Below are 21,718 nucleotides of genomic sequence, written 5' to 3'. Positions count from 1 at the left end.
ATTCCTGCATTATATCTGGCCGAGCTAGGAATAGATCAGCTCTTGTGACTCCGTATTCAGTGCCTTAAGGACATCACTGACCTTCCTCTTCTAGCAGGAGATCTCTATTCCATATGTTCTTCTAAAACCCTTATCGGAGTTACTAATTTACTAAGGGCATTTCAATTCTTGCCCACTCCATTTAGTCACGCTTTCTTAAGTGGCAGAAGTAGAAGTGGCTTATATTTTGAAGTGTCTAAAAAGTATCTGCACAATGTTTTCACAACTGTATCTGGTAGCTTAGTGACAAAAATAGGAGTGAAAAGCTGCATAAACATAGTCATTTCAGCAAGTGAGCTGGATCTGATTTCCTTCCTGTCTACCAGCACCAGCAAAATTCCTTGCAGACCTGCCATGGACAAGGAAAATCTTTTATCTGTAGGAAAACAAATAAAGTGGTCATATGTTTCTCTGAAGGCATATTTGGCTTTCAAAGCCTTTCTGTATCTCACATTTATCAATAGAACTCCTCTTGACTTTCACGTGGTGAAGTGATTCTACAAGGCTTGCACTTAGAAGTTGTGTTTTATTCCATTTATTTTCTTAAATGTGTGTTTGTGAAATTTAAAAAAAGAAAATATTTTAATTAATGTTATCTTTAGCACTCTTGGATGCAACCATGTTTACTTTCATTAGTATACATAAATTACTCTAATATTTTTTTTAAACCTAATCATTATTTGAATATTGGATTTTTATTACCAAGTCAAATGCAACACTTAATTTTTTGGTTACTTTCTGAATGGGTCTGATCTGTTCATCTGATTGGAAAAGATACAATACAGATAATTGCACTGAAGAAAATGAGCCTTTGCTTCACCTTGCAGACAAATGGGTCAATTTTATTCATAGAGCAAAAAGCTGCACATGCTTCCAAGAGCCAAGGACCTTCAGTACCCAGGGGTAAGGAAAAATGGCTTGGGCTATTTTTGTTTCTTTCCCAGTGAAGTCACTAATGCAATGCTGCAAATTCTACAGCTGCTATTACCCAAACATTTTTTCATAAGATCCGAGGGAAAAAGAGTAGAGGGAGTTTTTTGTCTTGGTGCTGCAATTATGTTCATGTCTAATATTCCTTAAGTAAAATGCCTGTGGGATCGGGCTCTGGTACCACAAGTTTTTTTCTGGCTCTTACAGGAAAATTTTGGAGCTATATTATAGAATTTTGAAAACATGCTCCCACAGGAAATAAGAACTGTGTGCCTGAAAGGTAAAAACCTAATTGCAAACACTTGACATTTATCATAGCTATCTCTAGTAAAAAAGGATGTTAATTCCAAATGTTACGTAAGTAACACTTTAAACTTGATCTCAGAAGTACTGTTTTATTTTATCAAAACAATCATAAAGATTTTGGACTGGAGTTGGACAAAAATAAAATGAAATAAATACCTTAAACCTAAAAGATTAGTTGCTATGGATCTCTTGCTGCTATAAACTGAATGTAAAAGGAGTCAAAGTTAAAAGTGAACCTTTATTACGAGGCAAGGCAATGAGTTGTTTTTGTTTAATAATAATGCTGTGTTTTAATTGGCTTATGGTTTTATTAGAAGCTCTTGTTTTAAAGCTAACAACGAGGATCAAATGTCTGTCTCTAAAGAAATTCTTTGTGACTTGGCATAAGTTTCTTATCAGTTTTTTTCCATCCTGTGTGTCTCAATCAAGGACAACAGGTTTTGAAATTTTAGGAAAATATTTATCTTTACTTCCTATTCCTTGGCAGTATTTTATTACTTTATTTGAGAGCTGGTGGTAAAATGCCAGTGCAATGCAGGTTTTAGTTTTTGGAGGGAGCTGTATTTTTTGCATTTATGGTGTTTGCTCCTCTTATTCATCAACAGAACTTATTTAAGTACTACTGATTTTAGGATTTGAGAAGGGTGATTTAGTGTGAAAAGAGATACCTCAGAATCTATGAATTCAAAGTATCTCAGTGGTGCCAGAGACTTGTTATGTATTTCCCACCTGGAAAACTCTGAAATCAGAAAATCCCATGAAATAAAATTGTTTATTTTTAACTTGTCATTGTACAGTTTCTTATGTCTTGGAGATGAGATTCTTTTCTAGATACTTTGGGATTAATACAGAGGGTGCTCATTTCCACTGGGAAAAAAACCCCAAAACCTTACAAATAAGTTCTAGTGAAATTTAGTATGGATTATTGTAGTAGTTACCAAGTCAGTCCTGAATACTTTAAGGACCTATACATCAGGTGTATGATCAATAATATGCTTGCAGTGACTGCCTATGAAATACAGCAGCCTGCATATCTGACATGTTATTCTTCAAGAAGCTATGAGTGCTTAATAAAAATAATTTTTTTTAAATGTCTGCAATCTTCAGCTATGAAAAGCAATGTTTCTGATAAGAACTGCTTGGTCAAGAATTATAAAATAAATACCCAATATCACAGTTCTAACATCTGTTTAATAATTTGGTTTACAACAGGAATTTTGCTTAGTCATGCTGCATAAAAGCAGAAAAAAAAATCTGTTATTAAGTGCATTATAAGACCTTTAAAAGGAATTATAGCTTGCTTTATCATTTAAGCAATACAAAATGTTGCCTTTTTTGACAAAGGAGGAAAGAAAAAACCCAGATTTCCTTTGTCAAACCATGTTAATGAAAACAGTTTTTTTTTAAATGCAGATATTTGATACATAAAATAATTATGTGAATGGGGGTGATCAAAAACTTGGGTTCATAAAACAGTCTTAAATGTCACTCCTTGTTACATTTTATGTGTCATTATTTCAGGCCTTGGTTGCATTGGAAAGGTAGTAATTGCATTACTTAAAGCAAAAGGGATGTTTTGCTTCTGCTTTGAATAAAGGTAGTTAAGAATCATATAATTAAACTCCATGGATTCATTAAATCTATTCTTGTGCTCAGTTACTTCTCTGAAATTCAAAGATCAGAAGCACTGAAGAATATCTTGTTTCTCTGGAAAAAGCCAGAGAAAAAGCCCCAAGACTGTAACCACTCAGTGTGAGGTATTAGAATGCAGTCTTTAATGATTTGGTTTTGTTTTGACAGTAAAGACAAAGCTCTGAGTGATAGAAATGCTTGTTGTTCTGCTTATTTTTATAGCCAGAGATAGTGTGGGCATTTCCAAGGACAGAACACAAGTTTTCAAGCTCTTTGGTTGGCTGATTTCTATTTTGTCCTACCCCAGTGTGTTCTGTCATTGGCTTTGAGTAGGACTGAATTCACATAAATGGAATTACATTTACTAGAGCCTGAGTCTTTGTGCTGACTCTCCAATATTTAGGTTATGAGGAATTAGGTTTCAAGAAATATTGCTAACTACTTTGTTCTGCTTTGTGTTATCACCTGGATGAAGGTTGGCAAGTTCTGTGAAAAGCAGACATGAATTTGTCTTCCAGAAGAGTAACATTACCTGCAGTTATGCCAATAACTCTGCAGAAAAGGGTATGGCATTTAAATCTTTAAATCAGTCTTTTAATTCTGACATTAGTATGGGTTGATAACAATGTTTAAACATGGCTGTATTTATTTTTTCATCTTTTCTTAAATTTCTCTAGTGTATAAATAATGTTTCTTTTCTGATAAATGTGGAAATTTTTGATTTCATTATGTGAAATATGTTTGCTTATAAATATATATGTGTCCACAATTGAATTTTTTTACTGGTGCTCTTTTCACTGTAAGTATAATTTTATGCTTTGTGCAGGAAATTATTTTTCTTAGAGTTTAATGTAGTTTTTAAAATGTCATGATTGCTTTAAAATATGCCTCTTTTGAAGGCTACGATACTGTTCCTAACAAAGGATTACTGGAATCTGCTTCCACAGGTTTTGCATCAGCCTTAAACACAATATGCTTTTTCCTGACCTGTTCTGGCTAATGCCTTTATAGTGGATGGCCCATCATGTATTTTGGGAACCAGGGTGACACTGTACAGTGTTTTTCCACAGCCACTGTAGCTTGCCTTTATTTGTTATCTCAATTAAAAGTGTAAGCAGTGCAAAATGATTACATCTGTGTGCACCCGGATTGCCTAGTGTAACTGAATGCGTTGGGAGTATCTGTGAAGTTAAAAATACACACGGAAATGAAGTACAGAAATATGACTCTCTGCTAAGCCAGATATGTTAACTTATGAGAAGTTATTTCAAACAAGTTGTAAGTTATTAATTAGTTCGATTTATTTTGTAAATGTGTAGATATTTTTCAAAACCTCATTGCTGCATAATGTGCTTAACTCATTGTTAACAGATTCTTTTGTTATTCAGAGGCTTTTTAATGTACCAGCGTTGTGAAAAATGAAAGTTCACTGAAATATTGCTACAGTATTAAATGGTTCTCATGAGCAGTTTATGTGGAATTCAGTATATATTTATGGCATTGGTCCTGTGGGTCTAAAGAAGTATATAAACACATAACTTCTATTGATTTGTGATATAAATGGTATTCATTTATATTATTTCATTGTTTGAGTTGGAGGGGCAGCCTGTAAGCATAATTGGGATTGATTGGTACAGATTAGATTATGCTGCTGTTTTACTTCCATGATAATATACTATTTTCTGGTATAAAAGCTCTAACATTTAGATGTGTGCAAGATGTGCACAGTGTTAACATGGTGTTACCTAACAATTTGCAATGTATCTGTTACACTTCTCAAAAATACTCCTTTAAAAATTGTGCTTTAACTTCTCAGCTCTCATCCTCTCAATCTTGTGGTTACCTCCCAGTCCTCTCTTCCTCCCCCTAACACCCCTTTAGAGCTCAGATCTTGAGTTGTCATAGTTATTTTATTTTTGTCTGGGTTTTGTTAATTGTATGTTAGGAGAGGAAGGTCTTTGTTCTTGCAGTGTGTAGTTGTGTTAGACTCCTGTGGTATGCACACAGCAGTACTTGGTGCTGTGTGGGAGGGGAGAGGTGTAACTTCACTCAATCTAGCATTCAGAAGGCTGGGAAACTCAGTTTTAACTGTAGTGTATATTTCACAGGATTGATTCTTATTTTTTTGATGTTGAAAGATAATAATTCTCTGAGAAAATACAAGAGTTTTTTGACAAATTCACAGTAAGATAATTTTCTGCACATTCTCATTTTTTTTCATGCTGTTATCAAATTAGCTGCCAACAGTTATTGGCTTTACTTCTCTTTATCTATGCACTTTGTAAGCCCAAAATAAAATTAATGGAAGCAGTAGGAGGAAGCAACATAGGGTGTTGCCTTAGGTAGGTAGCTATTGGGTTGCACACTGTTTCAAAAAATTCTTGAAAGCATGTGTCCTCACTGAGGTCTCACTGTGTGCCAAATTTAATAGGCTTGTTAAGGCTTGTGATGGTTGTATCTAGGCATGTAGAATTCCTTCTGAAAGTATCTTTTCCCTCTGCAGAAGGGGCTTTGTTATTTCTATAGCAATGCCTTAATTTCTAGAACTAGAATAGTGGAGGAAGGGAAGGCAGGAAGGTAGGCAGGAAAGAGCCATGCTGGTGAGGGGTGGCTGACATATGTGCATGTGTAAATTTGTTTGTGTTTCTCATGGACATTAGAACCTTTGCCTTAAAGTGGTGTAATTTCTACTTTTGGTTGCACTTGAAGGACCTGGAAAAGTAGGATTTTTACATTAACACTGCATAGTCAAGAGAAACTTAAGTATTAGCTCATGAAATACTCTTTTAGTGTGCCAGTCATTACAAAGAATTATTTCTTAAATTCATGGAATAGGTAATTGTGTAAGAAGTCTAGTTTAATCACAATACTGCAAAAATTGCAAATCTTTCTTTTTCCATCTCACAAAAGGTAAAATTTTGCATTGTCAATGTGCTAATCTGTTCTGCCAACTTCTTGAGCACTTAGGTTTTCTCATTTTCATTCAAAATGTCTAATATACTTTGTCCAAAGTTATTTTATACTTTCTGTTTTGAAGTCTGATGTGAAATACTTATCGCAGTTGATGTGTTTTGTTCTTAAGCAATATATTTTTAACTAAAGCTACTGAGTCTTGTTTAGGTTTCAAGGGGTCTTGTAACACAGATGGGAAAATTACATGCTTAATGAACATGGGGAATTGTGTATATTGAGTGTTATCACAACCAGATTTATAGTTTGTATCGACTAGACATGTACTTTAACCAAGTCAGAGTAAATAATTTCATCTTTTGTAAGAATAACTTCATACTCCTCTAAAAGTACTTAAAAATTAGATTCAGAAGGTTATAATGCATTCAAGATATTGTTTTACAGTCAAAGACCAAAGATTTCTTCAATATAAACACAATTCTGTTAGATTTGTTACATGGTAAGTAGAAGACTTAGGCACTTGATGTTGTATACAAGGTGTATAAACAGAGACTTGCAGGTTTTTTTCCACAACAGCTGTGAACTTCATAACACACTAGGTCAGATGATGTTCAAAAGCATTGTGTACACAGTCAATATGTATTGCGGATGAATAATTTCCAGCAATTCTTGAAGAGATTGTATAGTGTCTTTTAATTGAAAGAAATGTGACAAAAGATGTGATTTTAGATTGCTCACATCTAGGACTGGGCATGAAAATTTCAATATATTCTTGCATCTTTATTCCATCTATTTTTCTGGCCCAAAATCACATGCTGCTTTAATCAACACTTATCCCTCCCCCAAGGAAAAATGGTCACTTAAGCCAAATTGTACTGAGAATTAGTAATGTCTGTCTGCAAGGCTAAGAGCATGAAAGTAATTTTTCAGTTTTGCGTTTGGACCCCTGAGACGAAAGGCCAGTGTGCTAATCCAGGAATTTTACATAAGGCACTTTAAGTGACATGATAATGGTGTCATTAAATGGATACCTTTTATACAATTACTGGATACAGACCAAGCATTCATGTATGAAACATCTCTTCATAAGGACAGTTTGAAAAATAGTAATTTAAAAATACAAAAACAATGCCAGTGCCCTTTTTGTCTTTCATACAGTAAGAGAAATAAAAGAAATACAATAATAAACAATATAATCCAAGACCAGGTTGGATTGGAGCTTTGATCAATCTGGTCTAGTGGAAGGTCCCCATGGTAGGAGGACTGGAACTAGGTGATCTTCAAGTCCCTTCCAACCCAAGCCTTTCTAGGATTCTTTGATTGTATAATACAGTAATAAAATTTTTACTATAATACAGTAATGTAAGGGCAGCATCCTGCAAAGTTCTGAAGACAGCTGAGAGGTTTCTTAGAGATGGAGGGAGTGGGAGATGGACTTGAGTGGGCTTTAAAGACTTTTAAAGGCTTAAGGAGCAGCGGTCAGAAAAACTGTGGTGGTTGAGGTGAAATTTTTGAGTTTAAAGTCTTTATTTAAAATGGAATATTTTCTTTAATGAATTATTGAGGAATCTGAAAGAAGGTAATGGGGATAATCACAGGTGAATCATTAGGATGGATATGACTGGAAATTCAGTTCAGAATTATGTCTTAGACATAAATTACTAGGATAAAACATCACAATTGGCTACTTCTTTATCTGCAGTTTGTTACAAATTGAATAAAGGTTTTGAGCCAGAAAAACAGAGCCTCCTCCAGGGAGGGTATTGCAGCACTCATCCCCTTTTTTATCACTCATCCCCTTTTTTATGATGTAGGCCAAATAAATCTAGATCTGAAACTATTCTTGAAAAGAATTTTAGACCAATTTTTGCACTGAATATGTACTCCTTATACTCAAGCAGGCACTTAAAGATGGATTCTGGTATAGTCATCATATATTGGTTGACCAGACATAGTTCCTGCTTTGACTAGCATGAAACCAGTAAAACTTCCTTCTGTTTTTATTGTGTACAAAAATGATCCCACATGTATAAATGAAATCAAAATGGAACTAACTTTAGCAGTCCCTTTGGTTCAGGTGCAGGCAGGGAAAGGGAGTTTTTTTTCTGTCTTTGGGATTCCAGTCTCTACAAGCAATCAGATTTTCTAGAGTGTTTTGTACACAAAACCATCAGTGATCTTGAAATTTAAAATGTAAAGTGCTATGCTGCATAGTTGCCATGAAGGGTAGATAGAGATGTATGTGTGTATGTGCCTATGAGAGGGCGAGTATTAAGTGCACTGAGCTTTTTAAAAGTCCTTTAAAATCTCAGTGGTTTAATGCACTTGGCCATTACTTGTCCTTTGTATAGTTTGACAGGGTTTAGTGGTACAATTAACGTTGCACTTTGTCTCCTCTCTGTCTTCAGTTCTTGAACAGATCTTTGATACATTTTTTTCAGTTTCTTCTTGCTTTCTTTGAACATCTAACATTCTTCATACAGTAACCAAGGAAATTGGCAGTGTTTAGTGCCCTACTCTGATCATAATCCTCTTCTGTGGGCAGAAATCCTTTGGAAAAAAACCAGTTTTTTCATCAATTGAAGAAAGTGCTTGGCCATTTTCTAGCTCTAGTACTTTAGTCTCCTCTTGAATAAATTAGGCTTCAAGAAGACAGAACTTGACCTTCAGACTGTGTTATCTGGCCTTGAAGTGTATCAAGAGCTACTGCTGAATAGCTATTTTTGCTGAAGTAAACCCCATACCGATTATGCTGCATTGCTGTATGTGAAGGGAGAAACTCAACAAACGGCGCACAAGGTGTTGCTGTGAGTCTTATGCAACAGATCAAATTTCCCTTACTTATATGTCTGTTACATGTTACTTTATACATGCATAAGCAAGTGCCTGAAAAATTAGAAAATTTTCTTTACTTTTGATAAACTGAAGCTGCATCACTGAATGCAGAGGAAACTCATCACATTGAACCAAGGAATTATTCATATTTAGATGTGCTTTCTTCCTCATTTTCATGCAGTTGCTATAGGCACTGCCCATGCCCCATTCTTCCTCACTCCTTGTTTTTCTGCCTATTGGTCAGGAACTGAGGCAAGACCAGCCCAAAAAAACAACAGCTGCCTTAAGGATCTAAAGAAGTTATGACTGTTTAATCATGTATTTGGTTTGCATGGCAAGGTTTTGGTAACAGGGGGAGGGGAGCTCTACATAGGTGGCTTCTGTGAGAAGCTTCTAGAAAGTTCCCTCTATCTCCAATAGCGGCAATGCTAGGTGGCTCCTAGGCTGACCCCATCATCAACAGTGGTAGTGCCTCTGGGATAATTTATTTAAGAATGCAAAAAGGTTGTTGTGCAACTGCAATAGAAGAAAGAGAGAAAACATGGGAGGAACAGCCCTGCAGACACCATGGTCAGCGGAGGAGAGGGAGGAGGTGCTCCAGGCGCTGGAGCAGAGATTCCCCCAGAGCTGGTGGTGCTGACATGGTCAGACAGCTGTCCCCATGTGGGACCATGGGGGTGTGCAGAACCACCTGCAGACCCTTGGAGGCCCCAAGGCACAGCAGGTGAGTGCCTGAGGCAGGCTGAGACACCTGTGGAAAGTCCACAGTGCACAGGCTGTGACATGATCTGTGACAAGAGCCCATGCTGGAGCAGGTGCAGATGTGAGGAGTTCTCCCCCTGAGGAAACAGGACCAGCAGAGACAATCTGTGATGTACTGACTGCAACCTGTGTTCCGTGCTGCTATGCCCCTGGCAGGGTAGAGAAAATTGGGAGTGAAATTGAACTTGGGGAGACCGGAGGGGTAGGGAAATGTTATAAGATTTAGTTTCATTTGTCATTGCCTTTTTGTGGTTTGATTGATAATAAAACTTGTTTCCCCAAGTTGAGTCTGTTTTGCCTGTGATGGTAATTAGTGAGCGATCTCTCCCCATCCTTATCTTGACCCACAAGGTTTTTGTTATATTTTCTCGGCTCTGTCCAGCTGAGGAGGGAAGTGATACAGCGGCTTTGGTGGGCACCAGGTGTCTACACAATGTCAACACACCACAGATCAAAATGCCTCAACTGATACAATTTTGTGGTAACACTGGAAAGTTTAGCCCAGTTCCAGACTGTCTAAGTCTCTTATGTTGGTAGTGACTTTCTAAAATTTCTGTTTTGAAGTTGTACATATTCAGTTGCTTTCAACCCTTTATTTATGTTTACATTATTTCAAGGCAACCAGGTTTTCACAGTTTAAAGTAGTTATATAAGAACAGATTTACTCTGCTGCAGTACAGTTTATAATGGGTGCCTTGGGAACGGTACAAAGCAAGGCGAGTCAAACTTGAAGTTGCACTTTCCAAGAATACACATCCACCCTCTTCACCCAGAGTTGTCAGGCTCTTGGCATGTATCTCATATTTCATCATAGTTCTCGTATTTCATCTCCTTTTTCTGGCAGATCCAAATGGTTGTCTTGGACTGCTGACCAATATCTTCACCAAAACTCATGCTTGGGCATCAAAAATGATAACTTGGAGAGACATCTTTGATTCCTTTCTTTCCCATGCTTTGCACATCCCTGCAGTTGCTACTTCTTGCAACTGGTGTTTTTGCAGATAGCTTTTTTGTTTGGCACCACTAAAATTCATATGAAGGACTGAGACCTGGGAAGAGGTGTTCAGTTTACACCCTTAATGCTTTTCCTTTATTTTCTACTAGAATCCTCTTTTTCTGCCACCACTATTCTTTAGTGCGTTGTGATTTCTTCACAGTCTTTTCATCGCTCTTGTTGCCTATTGTATCATTTCTACTGACAACCTTTGCCCTAACAGTGTTGTGCTTTTTTTTAGGGCACTTGCACTGCTTTTCTGAGCTAGTCAATCCTGTTTTGTCCAAGAGGTTAGCAATTAAATGATATCTAGACTGAATAGCAATTGGAGCCCTCAGCTTGTCTTGTATTGGCCCAAAAGCCAGGCTTCACTAGCTCATCATACCCATCAACTGCATATGCAAGTCCTCAATGTTGTTATTTTTCCTTTGGTCCTGTTGATTGTAACTTGTTGGATTGGTGTCTGTCACCGTCTTTTTGGGTATCTGTTTGACAAGATTTGTAGGATGATCATAACAGAAATAAAATGCATATATTTATGGTAATATGAACATGGCTCGTGTGTGGGCAAGCGAAGCAGCAGCCAGACAACCCAGCAGACCTCTGAATGTAGGGTATCACAACAAGTGTAGAGATGGGAAATGTGCTGCTGGCTTCTGTTTTCCTGTGGGACTGAAGACTGCTCAGTCTACGTATCTCATTTTCATTTTAGAACAAATGATTAGAGGTAAACATCTTCAAAATAGACTAAATTTCTGAAATTATCACCCCCTTTTAACTACATCACCTACTTATTATCTTCATTTTCACTTGGTTCCTTTGTTTTAGTCTGCTGCATGTGGTGACTATTACACTTTCCCAACAGTTACAGGAGCTGGTTTCCATGCCCAGATGCCCTTCATCTTTTTTTCTGTTCCTTCATGGGTTTGGATTTGCCAACAAAACCTGCTGACAAATCTGTAATAACACAACAGTGTATAGTTGAAGGTTTTACATGGTTTGAGTAGACTTACTACATTTACTGCAGGATTTACTCTTTATTTGGATTTTATGCTTTGGCCAGAGGGAACCGTGCTATGTGAATTTAAAAAAAAATGTTCAGAAGTGCTGAGAAATAAAATTTTCTGTCAGAATACCTATCCTACAACAGATAAACCTTGCTTTTACTGATAGCTAGAAAAAGATACCCAGAGATGACAGTACTTGACTGGAAGTCTGACCCAGCAAAGCAAGTGGCGAAGTATTTCAGCATTGTAAAACATCCATTTATTACAGTAGGTTGCCTACATGACCATTGTCATATTTGCTCTGGACATTTCTTGTACCGCTCCAGAAATACAGAGAAAATTTCTAAACTGTATTTTTAGCTAAAAATCTAAACTTTGCTTTGTCTTGGAGTCTACATGATTTTCTCCTCTATATATTCTATATATTCAGGGGAATATACAGCTGATATAGTTGATGATAAAGGCATTCTTCTCTTTTAAGCTGTGTTACAGTTCAAGCCAAAGCTTCTGTTTAAAATGGCCAAAGTGAAAGAGAGTGAAAAAAATCTGTTCTCCTGTTTTTTTTCTTATTTAAAAAATCTATTTCAAGACTGCTGCAAAGGAAATAGGAAGCTAATTGGTCTCTTAACAGTGTTATTCAGAGACTTGGTCTTTCTCAGCTTTGCAAGAGATCTGCTCTACTGAGAAACCAGCAACATGGTGTGAAAAACCTGGTAGAAACAATAGGTACTTCTTTTTATAGCTGGTATCTCTTCAGAAACATAGACTGCAGCCAGAACGCGGCAGTAACAGATTTGCTTTCTCTTGTGCTGGAACACAGCATTCTATTTATCTCTGACAAGCGAAGGATATGTTGGACAAACTGCACTATTAAAACAGAAAGCCTCATTTAAATAATGTTAGTGCCTTGACATAAATAGGGACAAGCTATACAAACATGAGGCTGATAACATTTTGCCCTCATCTTTGTTGTACACAGAATACAAGAACCCAAAGTATTTTTTAGTGGCTTAGTATTTAAATTTCTTTATTCCTCTGTCTTCAGACATGACTCATTTTCTGTTCATTTTCTGTTTGAGAAACTTTTTTTTTTTAAAAAAGGAAATACTAAAGTGCCTTCTTAAGTTGGATTCTTTGACTCCTCCAGTATGATTGTTCCATCCCTCTTTTTAAGCCCAGTTAGTCTAACTGGATGTTTTCCATCTGTCTATGGTAACTGCATTCTAAATCTTGCTTTTGTATGTAGTAAATTGTAAACCTGCATAACCTGATATTAAATGTATAAAAAGTATTTAAAGCTAGAACTTTGCAGGCAATGTGGAAACAAAGGACTGAAGGTAGTAATACCATCAGTTTACTCTTAAGGCTAAAACGCTGATCAGCTCCACTAAATTTACTTTTCATGAAGAAAAGTTCATGTGAACGTACACTTTTATTAACCTGAATAATCAAGTTTGGTCTGAATATTAATCTCTTTCAGTCAAACAACAAGATTTTTGAACCTTCATCACAAAGGGCTTGGTTTGAGGGCAAAAACTCTTAGCTATTACCAAGGGGATTTTTGTACCTTGCTGTTTTTTTTAGCAATCTTCTGTGGATTTCATGAGAAGTAATAAGGAAGATCTGAGTGAAAATAATGGGTCATAAAGCATGTACATTTAGCCTAAACAACTGAGCTGTGTTAGGAGGGCTGTATGAGCTGAACTCTATGAAGGAGCATTGTGATTCCAACACAAGGAGTGGTGATGCTTGACTTAAGGGAGAATAGTCTGTGTACATTTACGCAGTGGTTGGATTATATTATGGTCTCAGCTGAGTTTTCAAATTACTTTCCCTTGTATATAGAATTTTACCCAAGTTTCACAGAAATTTACCATTAATTAATTTATTATTAGTGGCTAGGAAGGTGTAAAACTCTCTTGCCTTCCTGATCATCCACGTATTGTGTTTAGATTAATTGAAAAACTATGCATACTGTGCACTGGAGTTGAGAGGAAACCTATGCTGGATTAGCTGTCTTTAGGTGGTAGTCTTAAGAGGACAGGAATAGGGAACCATTTACCTTTCCCTGCACCAAGAAGCTGTGCAAATAGCCTTGTGTCAGGTGTTAATGTATAAAGGTAGCATTAATAATATTTTAATGAAAAATAACTAAGACTTATTTTTATTGTGGCTAGTAAAACATGGTTCTTCGATTCTGATTTAGAGGGTTAATATGAGTAAGAGCCTGAAATTACTTGACTATAGATGGCTATTCTAAAAATGAACTGTGTATTCCAAGTTTGCCTTTATTCTGTAATCTATTGCTTCATAACTGTTTCATTTTCATTATAGCTCTTTTTTTGAAGGACCTGGGAAAAGTTATTGATACGAGTCAGTGTAAACTGCATTACCCCACTGAGATTTTTCAGAATTATGATGGTTGTTCTAAATCACTTCAGGAATTGCTATGAACAAGATGGAAAAAAGTTTTCATAGATGTAAGAGTAGGTTTTCTTCTAGGAAGAGACAGATTTAGGTAATGTTAGTACATTCTTTCTTAGCTGCCTGGTGATAGGCACTGGTGACTCACGAATTTGCAAAGCGATATCCAAAGTTAATCTGCTGCAGTAGCCCTTGGGCTTTCCCACTTTTTCAGGTCTGAGCAGAACTTTATACTCAGTGCACAGCAGATGAAGTGATAGATGGAGCCTAAGCCTCCACTTCCACTGGTGCTAGGTTTGCCATTTAAGTGCTAGACTGTATAACCTCCTCTTAACTATTTGCCTTTTTATTTCCGGTTTATTTCCATTTTAAACAGACAATTTTATTTCACCTATAAAGACTAGGTCTGGGAACCTCTTCCATATCTATTGTGAATAATTAATGCAGATAAATAATTTAGCTTCTCTGTGGTGTGATTATCTTGTATAAGTGCTCTTTCAACAGCTTAATCATTTGGCAAGTCTGCTAATTTTCTTTCATTTCTGATGTTCCATGGAAGTGTATTATTTGAATTTTTGCTGATAATATTTAAATTTCCTCACAACTTTCTAGTTATTTACACACATCTTAACAGTTGTATTTGAAGTATCTTTCACTGGATTTGTTTGGAATCTCCATAGTTTGAAAAAGATTTTTGGTAAGGTAGATTAACTTGGGACTCCCAATTTAAACAAGTTGTTTGATCTACTGCTACCTTTCCTTGTAAATAATGTGCATTCTTTTTAAGGAGTTTATTGTGGTTCTACTTCTGTAGATCCCTTTGTATTTCTCACTCCTGATTTGGTCCTTTGTGGTAATGGCTGTTGATGGTGATAAATCTTTCACTTTTAATCTATTTATTACTGCCATTCCTACTTACAGGATGTTGAACTTCACAGTGTTGCTGTTGCTATTTAATTCTTCAATTATTGTAGTTTTTTGGGCCAAGTGTCATTTAATTATCATATAGTTTACAAGAATCTCACTTTCTGCACGAAAGTAGTTGTATTATGAGTTAATTTTCCAACACGTGGCAGTGGCTTTTTCTAGACTTTACCTTTTTGTTCAGTTTTATGCAGGGAAATGAAATCTTCTGTAACTATTTTATTACTATCTTTAACTACATTTTGTTTCTGTTGACCAATATTGTTAAATTGAATGCATCAAATTCAGGATTAAGTAATGATATTTGTATTTTAGCTTCCCTGTTGTGTCTTTCAAACTCTGTTTCTCTTCAGTTTTACTGACGTTGTCTTTGCCATGATTGCATGTCATATTGTCCTCATTCTGCCATTTTTTCCAGTATCATGATGTGATTGTCATAACCTTTGTTTGAAAGAACTTTGTTGGTATATTTTTACACATAGCCTATTACAATTTGGAGATCTGCATAATTTAACCTCCCTTTTTATAATATAACATATTTACACATCTAAAGCAGCAGTCAAGTGAGGAGGTATAAGTGCTCTACCAATCTTAATGAGTTCAGTCTGTTACCTTGCTGTACAGAAACAGATTTCACTTCCCCTGCCTCATGTTGATAAAAGCAGAAGTGAGGGACTAATGCTGACTTGCCCAAAGTCAGGTGGCAAGTATGTCTTTTAAAAGTAAGAATTGGATCTTTTTGCCTGTAGGTAATAGAAAGTATTTTTTGTTACTTCTTTGCATTGCTATTCAGTTTCTATTTTTGGTGTAATTTTGTAATTCCTGGGGTGGTCATGGGTGGTTGGATTAGGCAGGGCATGGAGTTTGTACCAGGAGTCTGAAGGAGGGGAGTGGCTCTGTGAGCTGCATCATACAGACAGTTGCCATAGTGCCATAGTAAATACATTGCCACAGAAGAATATTACAGAAAATAAGTAGAAATTGTTTTAGTTGATAAAATATGCATACTTTAAACATGAAATTTAACAAGTTTTTAAATACTTTCTAGAATATTTAGGTCTAAAAAAAATTTTATGTTTTGAGGCAAGAAATTTTTTTAATTGCTAGAGAAACTGACCTTGTCCGTCATCTTACATTGGAATAAAGGCCGGAAATTAACATTATTTTTGCTCTTTGAAATGTCATTTTTAAAAAAGGTTAAATTATGGAAGAGGTATGAGATCCTTCTAGGTTGTGGAAGGAGAGGTAGACCAATTTTCCTAGACTTTGCTCTTCCTTCTTTGCACTTTGGTTTCATTGCAAGACAGAAAATAGGAGCTGTGTTCCTTCTGCCTCTTGAAGCTATACTGTGTTCCAAATGAGAAGTCAAGATGTGTACAATTAGACATTGTATGCACCTTGTTTTAATGAGAGATGTAAATTTCTGGAAACTGCTTGAATCCTTTTGGCCTTGAAATCTTCCCTTTGGAGGAAATATTGGAAGCTGACATTTTAACTGTAGATGGGGATATTTGAACAGAAAGTCTTGCATTCACAGCTGATAAAGAACACAGTAAACTTTACTAACATGCTATTTGTTTCTAACAACAGTTGTGCCTTAACTTCTTAAATATTTTTATGAATGCAGAATTTTCCTGACTCTTACTAAACCAAGACAGACTGTTGCTAGAAGTCATAAACCAGTTCAAAATGCTAGAAGTTTCCAAGCGCCTCCATTGTAGTTAAAATACACTCCAAATTCCTCTGCCCTTTGCCAATATCAATAAGCAAAAAATTTTGTCTAGCAGGCAGAAGGGTTGGGAGTTGGAGAACAAATGCTACAGGCAAAAAGCCTGATTGTTAAACTATAGAGAGGGGTTAGCAGAGTGTCAGGCCAGCATTTCAGGAGAAGTATGACACCCTGGGAGTGTAAGAATTTTCAAAGCCTGGTTTTGCATACAATAATTCTGCATTTAACAAAAATGTGACAGAAATTATAATGTAATTACAAAAATGTGCAGTGTTTTATCTGGGGGAAAGGGGGGAATAATTTTAGAAATCATAAGCTAAATTTAGGGGCTTTTATCTTTATAAATAAATATGGCCCTTTTTTTTTTTAAAGGTGCTGACTACCCACTGTGTCAATGGCTATATAGAAGCATTAAGAATCATATAAATGTCAGGTCATATTGGTGTAAGCACCTAAATACGGAATCTGTGTGGTAGTGGTTCTTCTTCTGTGGGTTGCTACCTGGCTTTTTTCACACGTTAGGACTTTGGTTTGAAATTTTAAATTCCTCAGTGCAGGGCATATGTTTGTGCTGTTTCTGCAGATTGGAACTTCCGAAACAGATGGCATGAAGATTCTGAAGAATCAGACTTGGACACCCTCTCTTAAAAGTCTATGAACACTTTATTTAATTATTGTAGTGGAGATGACGGTTGAGTGGGGAAGAAGACTCGGGGGAGTAGAGTCCAGCTTTGCTTCTCTTGCTCCTCCCTCCTCCCACACTGCTTACCTTATGTGCTCTTTTACTTATTCTTTTATACAATTGTTGATTTTTTGCTTCTTCTGGTTACTTTTTAGTGTAAAAACTAGGGTCTTCTTTCTATCTCCCTTTGTTAAATATTTGATTGTATTTTTCACCACTTGTTTTACATTCTGAGTTCATTTGATTAGTGAAATATGAAAAATAATATATTTCATTTTGAAGCAACATTTCTTATAATAATAGTTTTTGGAGGGATAAAGATGCATTGCACATAATTCTGGGATCTTGGCTGATTTTTAATACATTGAAAATCTGAAAAAGAACATGTAGGAATGCTGTACCTCCTTGCTTGCTCCCATAGGCAGTGAAAATGATTAATGCTTGTCATGCTGAGCTTGGTGTTTTCCTCTTATAGGAAAATCTTAGAGCTGCTTATTTCTTATTTCCAGTGACTTAAATAGAAGCTATTGAGGTGTTTCTTTTTCTAGCCTTGGGAAGAACTAAAATCTCCTTGTATTTATAAACTAGACCAGAAAGAAGATTTCAGTGCTGCTGAGACAAGTTTTTCTGCCTACTAATAGGTATAGTCAAGGGAAGAGAAACAGCTTGCTTTGGAGCAAAGTTTGAGAGTGTAGGGTATGAAAACTGTAATGAGAGCTTGGTCTCAATTAGCAGCTCTTTTCTTGTGTGCTACTTCTCAGACAAATTTTTCAGGGAAAAAGAAATGGAAGAAGGTGGATATGACTGACCAGTCAAATACATGGCGAGAGCCACTAATAAAAGTAGAGGCATCACTCAAGCTTACTCATTTCTGTAGGAAGTCAGCATAGCTGCATCTTTAGCATAACTCTGCCACCCTTTAATTCTCAAAGCATCCTCTACTTCTAGGAAGAGAAGTATTGCAACATATTTCCAAGGAAAAATGGGATTTTGAATTTATCCTTTTTCATCTGTTCCACTCCTCTTGGAATAAGTACATTCCTAGCAATCTTACAAGAGACTTTGCTTCAAACACAACACCAAGTGCATACTGAGCAACTTCTAATTAAAAAACCCCTCGAAGATCACTCTAAGTGATGAGATTTACACCAATTCGTTAAGCAAAATGTGTGACAGAAGTTGATGAGTCTATTAGGTGACTCTTGTCTCCTGCTGCATCTGAATCCCTTGCAAGGAAGAGAAAAAGGTCACAGCATTTGTGTTTTGTAAGGTACCCCATCATAGCTGTGAGCTCGGGTGATGTGTTCTCCTAGACTTGAGCAGGATTTATTTCCCTATACTGAGAAAACTGAGTGAGAATACTCACAGAGAATATAAACTGGGTTTTTTCTCATTGTTTTTTTTTTGTTGTGTTGTTTTGTTTTGCTTTTGCTGAGCTCCAGTAGTCCAAGGCCACCTCCAAGGCTTCCCACTCCCTGAGCTGAATGGCCACAGGCAGCTCATTATCATGACTTGTGTTGCTGTCTCCAGCATTTTAAAAACTCTTTTTCTGTTTCTCTAGCAATAAGAGTGAAGTCATCTGCACTGCGACTCTTAACCCTTTTAAAAAGAATTTCTGTTAAAATATCCGTCAAGAGCCTCAGCATGGGCTGTACGTGCTCTTGCTGTAAAATAAGCATATCACTGAACTTGATGAGTGCCTGGGGAAAACTGCTGTTGCTGCTCTGTGCCACAGAGTCCCTAGCCAGCATTCTCACGTGGATTCCCACCCTGGCTTTATTGCAAGAATATTAGGAAACAGAATAGAATATTTCAGCTGGAAGGGACTTAGAACAATTGTCAATACTTGGAGAGTTACTTCAATTCTTACCTTTGCTTTCACCTTCTCCACTGTCTCTCTCCTTTCTGGCATTTCAGCCTGTAAAATCCTTTAGGTTCAGCCTGACATAGACTTGCTGGACAGACTAATGAAGCTGTCTGTGACCTTCAGTGCTGCCCACAGTAGGACCTGTTTTAAGGCAATGGGATGCTGTTTCCTCTAGTCACCCCTACATCCCTCCATCCCATTCACAGTGCACCCTGCCAGACACATCTTTTGATTTCATCTTTGAATCATTGTAAATATTGCAGAAATTTAAATAATTCATGCAGGTTTATCCTGAATGGCCAAACATCATTGCTGTGTGACTGGAGTAGGACTTGGTGTGTGTGAGCCAGGCTCTGCTGTAAGCAGGCTGCATTGCTGCTGGTCTCTCCTGCTTAGCAGTGGGAACACTGCCAAAGCATAGATGTCTTACAAAACCAACCGCTGCCATCCCCCATGGCTGCTTTGGCAGTATTAAATTCAGTAGCAATGTGGTCTTTTTGCCTTTTGGATTAAATGGAAATACTGGGCTTAGGCCTGTGGAAACACTGGATCTTCTTTCTCTGAGGGCTTCTATTTCCCTTGAGAGTCTCAGCTTTGAGGTGATTGATTCATGTGTAGGGAGAGGTTTTTCAGCACTTTAGGAGCATGAATTTAATGTTTGCCATATCCTGAAGACTGGTGTTGTGGCAAGGGTGGCTGAATATTGTGTGGGACTCTTGACCTGTCAACATTGATTAGGTGCAATATTAAAGAAAATTATCGTGGGCTTCATAATCATTTAATGTGCAGGGCCAAAGTTTGGAACCAAACTTCTATATCTTTAGCTCCACAGAAAATATGGGTTTTTGTAGAGGAGTAAGGCCATCAGTGTACTTTAAAATCTCAGTGTGATTTGCAAATGGAGTCCTTTTTCCTTGTTCTGATGTTTGGAAAACATGAGTGAAAGAACCTGTTTTTTTAAAAATGATTTTTGGATTTTTTCTGTTGGTAGGAAGATGCAGGTGTTAGGAAATACAGTTGGAGTTTCCTGCTCACTTTCCAACCAACTTCAGCACAAACCAGAGAGGGAGCTGCCCTGACAAGTTAGGGCACAATGCATTGCTGCTTGTTTATTAGATGCTTGAAATGAGTGTGTATTCGGTAAGGCAGCTGTTAGGAATGACTGACAGTAACAGGCTTGTTTGTCTTTAAAGCGAGAACTTGTATCTTGCTGTTTAATGAGGGATTTACAATGGTATTTAGGTTTTGTGCATAAATTTCAGGAGAATTTTGTCTTGCTTTCTCATGAATATGGATAAATTCAATAAACTGAGAGGAGTATTTTGTCAGTTAAAAGCATCTTGGGCACCCTTTAAACTGAGGATGTGTGTGCAAGAATTCCAGTTCTTGCTTGTCAAAATTTGAAGCCACTCTGTAATATCTCCTGTTTTACTCTCTACAGAACTGTGAGCATCTTGAATCTGATTGCCATTCTCTGAACTAACTCCTTTATCAAATCTTTCTACAGTTCTGCAGTTGAAGAATTCTTGAGTTTCACTGTTTATGCTGTGTGGTTTCTTTTTTAGCTTATTAAGAATGTACAGTTTCACTGCATTTATTTATCTCTCCATTAATTTTTTTTTTAAGCTAATGTACCAATCTGGCCAGTGTCCTGTGGCAAGGGATATCCAGTGGCCAAATTTAGTAGTGGAATATTCTTTGCTTGGCTGTTCTGTTCTCAATGATGCCATTGCACTAGAGAGGAATGGCTGTCTTTCATGTTGCACTCTGTGTGTGTGTGGGTTCTTGTCTCAGTCATGAAGCTGAGAGAGCAACATACATGGAGTAACTGAAGCAAAGATTAAACCTACGGATATTTTAGAGTTTTTATTTATTGCAGGTAATCAAAGTGTATAGTGAAGATGATACTAGCAGAGCTTTGGAAGTACCAAGTGATATAACAGCCAGGGATGTGTGTCAGCTCTTGATATTGAAGAACCACTATGTTGATGACCACAGCTGGACTCTCTTTGAACAACTTACACACACAGGTTTAGGTAAGACTAATAATATATAATGAAATGATGGTAAATAAGGTGTCTGATTTTCATTTTCACGTGGAAGTACAATTCTAACAGAAAGGCTTGGAAGCAAAATGATGGGAAGTTTCTTCTGAATTTTTTATTTTTGGGGTTGTTGTTTCTGATTATTTTTGAAAGCATAGGTATAAACTAGATTTTTTCATGGTACATTTGCTTCACACTGCTTGATCTGCATCTATAAGAACGATTTGGAAGACACTAAAAGTTAAAGTTCTCACCACAAATTCTTCCTTGCTCTATCTTGTTTTTATCTGGCAGTTCTTTCTCTCTTATGGGTGGTATTTCCTGCTTATCTCTAAAAAGACTTGGGTTATTTTCATTGGAAATAAAATCCTGTTTTCTTCTAACACACCTGAGTGAAATATCTGACATCAGGGACTGAAAGAGGTTACACAGTGCTATTTTATCTTTACTACAGGACTCGGTTTTCAGAAATAATATCAGAGTGGGCTGTCAGTATTTTCCTTCACTACATTCACTTTGGCTAGATTTATGATGAACTCTGGGACAGCGCTACTTTAAAAGGAAAACAAAACCATTCCTCCAAACTTCCACATAGGACCAGTGAACTGCATTGAGGCAATGCTATGTGTAGT

General features: G+C 36.8%; 1 protein-coding gene across 1 annotated transcript in view; it reads left to right on the top strand.

Annotated features, from left to right (window-relative positions):
- The first annotated feature begins 3,339 nt into the window (after positions 1–3,339).
- GRB14 (growth factor receptor bound protein 14) overlaps positions 3,340–21,718 on the top strand; it is a 42,243-nt gene continuing 23,864 nt past the window's right edge. Inside the window, exons 1-2 of the mRNA XM_005415822.2 lie at positions 3,340–3,471; positions 20,921–21,077. Coding sequence (XP_005415879.1) covers positions 3,409–3,471; positions 20,921–21,077 — 220 coding nt within the window. The 5' untranslated portion in view covers positions 3,340–3,408. The remainder of the gene's footprint in view (positions 3,472–20,920; positions 21,078–21,718) is intronic.

This window comes from Geospiza fortis, unplaced genomic scaffold, assembly GCF_000277835.1.
Source record: "Geospiza fortis unplaced genomic scaffold, GeoFor_1.0 scaffold112, whole genome shotgun sequence".
Taxonomy (NCBI): domain Eukaryota; kingdom Metazoa; phylum Chordata; class Aves; order Passeriformes; family Thraupidae; genus Geospiza; species Geospiza fortis.
Note: the sequence above shows the minus strand (reverse complement) of the source record. Positions and strands in the feature narration are given on the sequence as shown.